At 37.2% G+C, this 10,700-nt stretch overlaps 1 protein-coding gene across 1 annotated transcript in view; it reads left to right on the top strand.

Moving 5' to 3' along the window:
* Positions 1-864: 864 nt before the first annotated feature.
* Positions 865-10,700, top strand: part of SNCA (synuclein alpha) — a 145,750-nt gene continuing 135,914 nt past the window's right edge. The window contains 2 exon segments of the mRNA XM_027599921.2: positions 865-1,036; positions 2,225-2,370. Coding sequence (XP_027455722.1) covers positions 2,250-2,370 — 121 coding nt within the window. The 5' untranslated portion in view covers positions 865-1,036; positions 2,225-2,249.

Below are 10,700 nucleotides of genomic sequence, written 5' to 3'. Positions count from 1 at the left end.
GCTCATCCGAGGTTAAGAGGTTACGAAAATCTGAGTGATATTTGAACAAAGCCATCCTTCACATCGTGTCCTACCATCGTTAATCAACATTTCAGCGATCCGAGGGAAACGTGCTCTTGGTAGTACTGGTTAAGCATCTTTCCTGAGCTGCCTCCCTCCTTCAGTAGCCTCCCAAGAGGATGGCTCTATCTTTGGTGGTCGATCCCTCAGACCTCCACTCCACTAGGGTGGCTCGGACAAGGGGGTCCCGTGAGGAACCAGAGGGAAGGGCGGAGACAGCGAAGGAGGGGGGATGGGAAAGACGGAGAAACATCAGCCTAAGGCTAACAGGTCCAGATCGCCACAAGAGTCTCCTTGATCCTGAACCTGGGGTGAAGCGCAGAATACCCCACCTCCCCGCCCCCCAGGCCCAGGCTGGTGGCTGGAGTTGGAGGTACAGCCTCCCCCCGCCCCCATCCCCATCCGAGTAAAGGAGTGAAGTGCACGCGGCTGGGGAAGCAGCGAGCGCCGGGAGAGGGGCGGGGAGAGGAGCTGACAAATCAGCTGCGGGGGCGGTGAGCGGAGGAGAAGGAGGAGGAGAAAGAGGAAGAGGAGGAAGACCACGACGACGAGAAGGGGACCCGAGAGAGGGGGTGAGAAACCGAGCGCGGCAGCGTGGGGCGAGGTGTGTGCTGGCTTTAGAGCAGACCCGAGGACCGAGCCTGGCCCTTAGCATCCTTCGCGCTCTCTCCCTGCCTTCCCTTCCGACCTTCTGTCTCTTTCTCTCGGATCCAATTGTGCGGGGGACGGGGCGTGGCAATTCGACGACAGGTTCGTGGGTTTGCCTCCCACGCCCCCAGCCTCTCATCACCGGGTTGTGCTGACAGCAGCCTCCTCTGGGGACCATCCCTCCCCTGCCGCTGCCTCCTCCCTTCCTGTGCGCTTCTTATTCTCCCTCTTCCCATTTAAATAATATTTGGGAATTGTTTAAAAAAAATTTTTTTTTGTAAGGGGGTGGTTGAGAGGAATTGTAGTTGTGAGGATCAGAGGGACCCAGGTAAGTACCTATGGATCTAAACGGGCAGCTTTGGCAATACTGGAGGAAACCCGGGAGGAGAGGAGTCGTGGGCTTCTGGGAGGGAGGTTGTTGCTGCAATAAGGACCCGCTGTGTCGAGTCTCTCGGAGGTGGGTGCTTATCTCCTCAGTGAGCTTGAGGAAAGTAAGTTGACCTGGCTTTCCTCTGGCATCCGATAATTCCGTTCTTCTCGTCCCCAAAGGCTGAGAGGTTACGCTGCTTCTCTGGGATACGCTTTTTCCTGGGGAAACGCGAGAAGACTAGATGGAGCGTGAGCAGCCAACTTTTATTTCTCTTTTACCTTAAATCCCCCAGTCCGCCCTCTGCGTTTTCTCGATGAAGTAAGCAAGCAAGCTGAATTTGGCAGATCATTAAATAGAAGTGCTGGGAGGGCAGGTCAACAGGTGGTAAGGGGTTAACAGGTGCGGGCGCCGGGTGGGTAGCGAATTCGCGCGCGCGGAGAACGCCCCCTCGGGTGGCTGGCGCGAGTCAGGAGACTGCTCCCGGCTGTGCACAGGCGCCTGCTCCGAGTAGATAGCTGCGGGCGGGGGTGGCTGGTCGCGTGGATTAGGGCCGGTGCGTGTGGGCTCGAGCTTGAGCCACACCCAGAGTGAGTAGTTCTCTTCCCGCCCCTCTTGGTGATCAACCAGTTAGCCCTCTTCTGAGATTCATTTTTAAGACTGACCTGACCCCATGCCTCCAGCTCCCTTTCTTTTCCTGTGATCTTTTAAACGTACTTCTAACTTACCTTGTCACCGTTTGGACTCTGGGAAGTTGAAAGAGGGGTCCATCTTTTCATGTAACTACCCTTCGAAGATACAGTAAGCACAACTCAGATGATTCATCTTAATCCACGTTTAGGCAGCTAGACTTTTACTAGCCAAGATGGATGAGGGATGCTAAATTTTTAATGCAAAAGCTAAAAAAAAAAAAAAAAAGGCTTTTTTTTTTTTTTTTTTTGGTCCAGGGGTTGAAATAAGAGTCTAAGTAAAAGAGTGTCGCACTTTTGGGAGTTGTACTGATCTTTCAGTGGTTTGTTCTCATTTTATTTTATTCTACCCAAAAGTTGTTATTTATTTATTTTTATTATGTTATGTTAGTCACCATACAGTACATCATTAGTTTCTGATGTAAAAGTTCTCATTGAAATTATATTTTGTGTTCTCCAGTGTGGTGTAAAGGAATTCATTAGCCATGGATGTATTCATGAAAGGACTTTCAAAGGCCAAGGAAGGAGTCGTGGCTGCTGCTGAAAAAACCAAACAGGGTGTGGCAGAGGCAGCAGGAAAGACAAAAGAGGGTGTTCTCTATGTAGGTAGGTAAGCCCCCCCCATGGCATCTTGATATTTATTTATGACTGATGGGTTAGGATGATTGATGCTCTAAATGCTGGTATTTCTTGATTCATTTTTGCATCATCACTTGTCAAAAGGGTAAACTGAGTCAGAGGACTGTGTGGGTAGATAAATGTGTATATTTGAGCTAATAGTAAAAAGTGAGGATAACCTTTTGTTTTTTTTCAGAATATTTAATTTTTCAGTAATAATTTGGACTTTTTAAATGAATGCTTCTGTGCATAAGGGACTATAATTCATAAAAAGTTTTTAAAACTCAGTCTCCAAAAATAATTAAGAATATTTTTAAGAAGTGAAAGTCAAAGTCATTCATGGGCCTTTGATTTTTTTTAATCATCATGAATAATATTAGCAAAAGTTAGTGTATTCATATTTTAAAATAAGACTTCAATATGGCCCTGGGATATATAAAAAAGACCTATTGTGGCCCTAAAAAGGAGAGGACAGAAAAGTCTTTGGTAGAGTTCATCCTTGTGACCACTTGGTAAACTGAAGACTAATTGCCTGAAAAAGTGCTTGAAGGCTGTTGCTAATATCTCAGAGATATATATAATTCATTTATCAAATGATACATGTACTAAATAATGAGATTGATGCTTATCTTTTCTACTTGTTCCTAAATTGCCACTTTGTAGTATTCATGCAGATCCTGACTCTCTTTTTTCTTACCTTGAACTGTGCTAGGTTGGGTGTTACTTTACAATTCACTTCAAAGTCTTTGGGGAAGGAATAGACACATACATAGACAAACACTCATCCACAGAGACACATGCATACACTCACCCTCTGCTCATTCTGCCTCTCCTCTTTCTCTTCTGCTGCTCTGAGCTCTTGCACATTCTCTGGTGGCAGCTGGAGCAGCAGGAGCCCAGGATGGGCAGGAAGATGGAGGATGAACCTGTTGGGTGGCATAAGGCACTATGCCTCTGTGCGTGAAAGACAGCTACACTGCCTCTCCAACATGGAGGCACTGAAAAAGAGTTAGACTTGGAATAATTTTTATGAATGCCTCTCATATTATTTTTTTTCTCATTGCTCATAGGCTCTATATTGGCTGAGTTTGCTACAAATCTTAAGTTAAATTATTCTTTCTCTTAAGACATATCTTCAGAAAATCATTGAATTAAAGAGTGTTACAAGAGGAAAAAATGACCAGTTAATTTCAAGTGTTTTGTGAATTATATCTTTTTTAGAGGGAATTTGGAATACCGAATCAGTGATGTGCAGATAATCGATATCTTTATACTTGTCCTTAGTTTTCTAAGTTGTGCAAGTGTGTGCTTGCAACGATTCTTTGATTTCCATTATTTTATAATTTAGTAACTTTAAAGATTTTTTTAGGATGCTAATATTTATTCTATTAGTTGGTAGTGAGTCCAGAAACTATTGAATATTAATTTAATACATTCCTGTTTTCTATGTAATAAATAGGTTTTATCATCTGGAAAACTTTTTGTTTTCATTGTCAACTGTGTGTTTAGGCAAATATAATGATTTTATTTTTTTGATATTCTATTATTTGCCATTACATAAAATCATAATTTGTTTACATGTCATGTGTATTTTTAGATCATCTTCAATATATATTGTGGTATTTTTTTTTCAATTTTATTATGTTATGTTAATCACCATACTTCACATCATTAGTTTTTGATGTAGTGTTCCATGATTCGTTGTTTGCATATAACACCCAGTGCTCCATTCAATATGTGCCCTCTTTAATAACGTGGTATATCGTGGTTTTTTAACACATAGTGCATTCTATAAATTATTTATTGGTTGTTTGTGTTCTGAAGGATAGTTAAAATTCGAACTCAGACACAGGGTTTGGGATGAAAACTGACCATGAGAAGAGAGAGTAATTAGATCAGGAGTTGATAAACTTTTTCTGTAAAGCGCTAGACAATAAATATTTTAGGCCATAAGATCTCTGGGTCAATTAATCAGCTCTGCAGTTGTGGTGTGAAAGTAGCCATAGACAATAATTAGCTGTGATCCAGTAAAACCTTAGTTACCAAAATAGGTGGTGAGTTGATTTGGCCCATAAGCTGCAGTTTGCTGACTCCTGGAAAAGTAGAGAGAACATAGACGACGTCACACAAACTTAAATTCTAGTCTAGGCTACATCATTTATTGCTCTTAGAATACTATAAAAGTTACCTAACATCTATGAGCTTTACTTCCTTCATTTGTAAAAATAAGATTTAGATAAATGCAATTACCTTGCAGAGTTTTTGTGAGAATGTCATAATAAAACAAAACATGTGAGTAATAAAGCACACTTAAAAAAAATTAAAGACTTTTATTTTTTGTAGCAGTTTAGGTTCACAGCAAAATTGACAGGCAAATAACAGAGGTTTCTCACATACCCCCTGCCTCCACACATGCATGGCTTCCCCCACGATCTACATCCCCCACCAGAGTGGTACATTTATTAAAATTAATGAACCTACATTGACACATCATATTCACCCAAAACCCATAGTTTCACTCCTCATATCATACATTCTCTGCATTTGGACAGATATATAATGAAGTGTATCCATCATTATAGTATATGTAGATACTTTTGTTGTCCTAGGACAAATTGTTTGTATATCACTTATTAATTTCCTTCCACCAACCCCTGGCAACCACTGATCTTTTTTTACTATCTCCATAATTTTGCCATTTCCAGAATGTCATATACCTGGAATCATCACTATGTAGACTTTTAAGATTGGCTTCTTTCACTTAGTAATATGCATTTTAGGTTCTTCCATGTCTTTTCATGACTTGATAGCTCATTTCTTTTTAGTACTAAATACTGATTCCGTTGTCTGGATGTACCACAGTTATCCATTCACCTACTGAGGGACATCCTGGCTTCTTCCAAATTTTGGCAATTGTGAATAAAACTGATATAAACATCCATGTGCAGGCTTTTGAATGGACATAAGCTTTCACCTCCTTTCGGTAAATACCAAGGATCACTATTGCTGGATCATATGGTAAGGATATGTTTAGTTTTATAAGGAACTGACAAACTGTCTTCCAAAGTGGCTGGACCATTTTGCATCCCACTAGTAATAATGAATAACAGTTCTTGTTGCTTCACATCCTTGTCAGCCTTTGGAGTTTCAATATTCTAGATTTTGATCATTCTAACAGGTGTGTTGTGGTAACTGATAGTTTTAATTTACATTTCCCAGATGACATATGATGTGAAGCATCTTTTCATAAGCTTATTTGTCATCTATATATCTTCTTTGGTGAGGCATCTGTTAAGGTATTTGGCTTGTCTTTTAATCTGGGTTGTTTTCTTATTGTTGAGTTTTAAGAGTCCTCTGCATATTTTGGATAATAGTTCCTTTTCAGACATATTTTCTTCAAAAATTTCTCTCAGTCTGTAGCTTTTTTCATTCTCCCCACTTCCTTTCATGGAGCAGAAATTTTTAATTTTAATGAAGTCCAGCTTATTGATTCTTTATTTCATGGGTTGTGCTTTTGGTGTTATATCTAAAAGTCATTGCCATATCCAAGGCCATGTAGGTTTTCTCCTATGTTATTCTAGGAGTTTTATAGTTCTGTATTTTACATTTAGGTCTATGATCCCTATTGTGTTAATTTTTGTGAAGGGTTGTTGTCTCTTCTTCTCCTTGTTTCTCCTTTCTTCTTGCATGTGGATGTCCAGTTGTTTCAGCACCGTTTGTCAAAAAGACTGTCTTTGCTTTATTGTATTGCTTTCACTCCTTTGTCAAAAATCAGTTGGCTATATTTATGTGGTTCTATTTCTAGGCTCGCTATAAGGTCCCTTTGATTTATTTGTCTATTCTCTTGCAATTATCACACTGTCTTGATTACTATATCTTGATAGTAAGTCTAAAAGGCAAGTAGTGTCAGACCTATGATTTTATACTTCAATATCATCATGGCTATTCGCGGCTTTTTGCCTCTCCACATAGACTTAGAGTCTGTTTGTTTATATTGACAAAATAACTTGCTGAGGTTTTTATTAAGATTGCATTGAACTGTAGATCAAGTTAAGAGCTGACATACTGACAGCATTGAGTCTTCCCATCCATGAACACAGAATATACCTCCTTTTATTAATTCTCTGTGTTTGTTCATTAGAGCGTTGTAGTTTTCCTCATATAGATCTTGGATATATTCTGTTAAATGTCGCCTAAGTATTTTTTTTCTTTTTTGGTGCTAATATAAGTTTATTGTGTTTTAAATTTTAAATTCCATTTGTTCATTGCTGGTATATATGAAAGTGATTGACTTGTGTTTATTAATGTTGTATCCAAGAGTCTTACAAAAGTTAGTGTTTTTTTTTGTCATTGTTGATTCTTTACAATTTTCTACATAGACATACAAGTCATCTGTGAATGAAGATCATTTTATTTCTTCTTTCCCAACCTGTATACCTCTTATCTCCTTATATTATCTTATTGCATTGGCTAGGATTTCCAGTAGGATGCTTGCCTTGTTTCTGGTCTTAGTAGGAAAGCCCTAGTTTCTTGCTATGAAATATGATGTTATCTATAGGTTTTTTGGTAAATATTCTTTATCAAGTTGAGGAAGTTCCCCTCTATTCCTAGTTTACCAGAAGTTTTTATCACAAATAGATGTTGCATTTTGTCAAATGTTTTTTCTGCATCTATTGATATGATCACATCATTTGTCTTTTTTATCCTGTCAATGTGATGGATTACTTTAATTAATTTTTGAATAATGAACCAAACTTGCATACCTGGCATGAATTCCATTTGGTTATGAAGTATAATTCTTTTTATACATTGTTGGATTTGGTTTGTTAATATTTTGTTGAGGATTTTGTAAAGCACACTTTTATATATAGGAGCCATGGTTATTATTATCAAATAAGCTGTCCAACAGAATAATTGCTTTGCCAACATATTTTCTTTTTATCTTTTCATTCATCATTACAAAACTCACAAATAACTGGGGTGAAAGATTGGAAGTGACTATAGAAAGTTTTCTAACTTCTATATGGCTGAAGATATTTAGCACACTGTTTTCTTAAGCCTAATGAAAAAAGTAATCTCATTCCTTTATAATATTATATTTTTGGCAACTATCTTTTAACTAATTGAGGAACTACATAAGAATCAGTGTTATTTTATGATTTTTTTGTGATTTGTTTGTATACAAATTTTCAGTCTATATACTTCAATTTAATAAATAACAATTATCTCAAATGGCTTAGAAATTATAAATTTAGAGTCCAATTGAAAAGCAAAACAATTTAGTTTTCTTTATATAATGCCAAGTATGTTCCCTTATTTATTTTGTAATTACAAGGTTGTACTTCTTAATCCCCTTCACCTATTTCACCCATCCCTCACCCACCTCCCCTCCGGCAACCACCAATTCTCTGTTTTTATGTTTCTGTTATTTTTGGTTTTTTTGTTTTGTTTTTTAGATACCACATATAAGTGAAATAATATGGTACTTGTCTTTTTCCATCTGACTTATTTCACTTAACATAATACCCTCTATTGTCCATCCATGTTGTTGTTGCAAATGATAAGAGCTCATTCTATTTTATGGCTGAGTAATATTCCATTTGTGTACACACACACACACACACCCCATATCTTCTTTATCCAGTCATCTATCATTGGGCATTTATGTTGCTTTCATATCTTGGCTACTGTAAATAATGCTACAGTAAACATAGGAATGCATATGTTTTTTTGAATTCAATGTTTTCATTTTCTTCAGGTAAATACTCAATAGTAGAATTACTGAATCATATGGTATTTCTATTTTTAATTTTCTGAAGGACCTCCAAAGTAGTTACACCATTTTACATTCCCACCAACAGTTCATGAGGGTTCCCTTTTCTCCACATCCTCACCAACCCTTATTTCTTTCTTTTTGATACTCACCATTCTGACTGATATGAGGTTATATTTCATTGTGGTTTTAATTTGCACTTATATGATGGTTAGTAATGTTGAGTATTTTTTCATGTGTCTGTTGGCTGTCTGTATTTTTTTTTGGAAAAATCACTATTCAGGTTCTCTACCCATTTTTAAATTAGATTATTTGTTGTTTTTGGCACTGAGTTGTATAAGTTCTTTATATGTTTTGGATATTAACCCCTTATCAAATATCTTATTTGCAGACATCCTCTCTCATTCACTAAGTTGTCTTTAATTTTGTTGATGGCTTCCATTGCTGTGAAGAAGCTTTATATTTTGGTGTAGTCCCAATAGTTTATTTTTGCTTTTATTTCCCTTACCTCAGGAGACATGTGCATAAATATGTTGCTAAGGTCAATGTCCAAGTGATTACTGCCTATGTTTTCTTTTAGGAGTTTTATGGTTTCAGGTCTGACACTTCAGTCTTTACTAGTTTGAATTAATTTTTGTGTGTGGTGTAAGAAAGTGTTTCACTCTTCTGCTACACATGTAGCTGTGCAGTTTTCTTATCACCACTTATTGAAGAGACTGTCTTCCCCATTGTATATTCATGTCTTCTTCATTGTAGGTTAATTGACCATATAAGAATGAGTTTATTTCTGGGCAAAACCCATATTCTTAATTACAATGCTATCATTTATTATATGTTTTATTTTTATCAGAGGTCCTTAAATGTATTCAAATGGAAACTTCTTAACTATATTTAAATTGTTTTATTAAACATAGATACTTTTCTTGATTGTTTAGTAAAAAAGTTTAAATATGCATCCAAATTTCACTTAATGCCTTATTTATATATTTTCATAAAAATATTTAGTAAACATTTTCAACATAGTCTTGTATATTCATTTAGGTCATTTTAGCAATCATATTATTGAAATCATGGATATATGCTTCTAAATTTTAAATAAATTTGGAAATTGAAGCCATCTAAGACCAGTGTTTTATAAATTTGACCCGTGAATTAGAATTAGATCATGAGGGTTATTAGAAAATGCAAATATCTGTACCTGGTATTTCCTGAACATTTGAGGCTCTGACACAACAGTCAGTATTTTCAACCAGCACTCCCACCTGACTGGTTCTGCTGCACTCTCCAGTTTAAGGACCCAGTTCTTAGAGATTATTTAATTAATCCTGTGTAGTCATCTTAGTGATGGGGAACCTGAGATTCCCTAATGCTTTTTTCCTTTGTTTTAAAGTGTTTACTGTTATTTCTAACATGCTTAGGAAAGCTTTTTAAACCAGTGCATTTTTAAACTGAGGATTAGTACCTAGTTTAATCTCCAAAAATAGATTTAAATATTTTCTCAGTTTTTATGCCCTCATTTCCTTATATTCTTCTATGTCTGATAGAAATAGATTATTTGACTTACAGGGTAGTTTTCAAATGAATCTCCTATCCACTGTTATTTTCTCCAAAAAAAAAAAATTAGTTAAAAAACTGGTGTAGAGGTGCCTGGGTGGCTAGGTTGATTAAGCATCTGGCTCTTGATTTTGGCTCAGGTCATGATCTCTGGGTCGTGAGATTGAGCCCCACATCGGGCTCTGCACCAGGCGTGGAGCCTGCTTAATATTCTCTCTTTCCCTCTCTCTCTACCCCTCCTCCCAGCTCTCTCTTTCTCTCAAAAAAAAGACCCAACACAAAAAACAGCTAGTGTCACACTAAAAAATCCAACATTAGAGAGCTCATGAATAAAATTGTTAAACTTAGTTTTAATATATATTAATGAGCTATTTGTATAAAGGCTGTATTCCTCCTAAAAGTTTGCTTGGCTTAGTGGAAAGCATATAGGTTTAGGGTCATATCAATATGCTAATACTGATATCAATAGCTAGCTATTGCCTGTGTGACTTTAGGCAAATCATTTAACTTTGAATTGCAATTTCTTCAGATATAAAGTGGGCATAATTCACCTATAATAAATGGATTAAACAATATTAAAATGGCTTTTACATAATAGGTGTTCAATGAATGTTAATTTCTTCTTTTTCTTCCCTTCTACTTGAGTTTCATGGGTTGACTAATCTCTCTGCTCTCCTGTACTTTAGTGTAGCTTCTACAGTTCTGAACCTAAGATCATCTTCCCACCCAGCCCCAGTGTTATCTCCCCTTTTATTTTTCCCTAAGTTGATTATTGAAGAGACTGTCTTCCCCATTGTATATTCATGCCTCCTTCATTGTAGGTTAATTGACCAAATAAGTGTGGGTTTATTTCTGGGCAAAATCCATTATTGAAGAGGGACACAAGGGGATAAAAAGTCATCATTGGAAGGCGCAGCCACTGTGGATAATGGTATGGAGGTCCCTCAAAAAGTTAAAAATAAATCTACCCTATGATCCAGCAATTGCACTG

This window comes from Zalophus californianus, chromosome 2 (assembly GCF_009762305.2).
Source record: "Zalophus californianus isolate mZalCal1 chromosome 2, mZalCal1.pri.v2, whole genome shotgun sequence".
Classification (NCBI taxonomy): Eukaryota; Metazoa; Chordata; class Mammalia; order Carnivora; family Otariidae; genus Zalophus; species Zalophus californianus.
The sequence above is the reverse complement of the archived record's forward strand: the minus strand, read 5'-3'. Positions and strand labels throughout refer to the sequence as shown.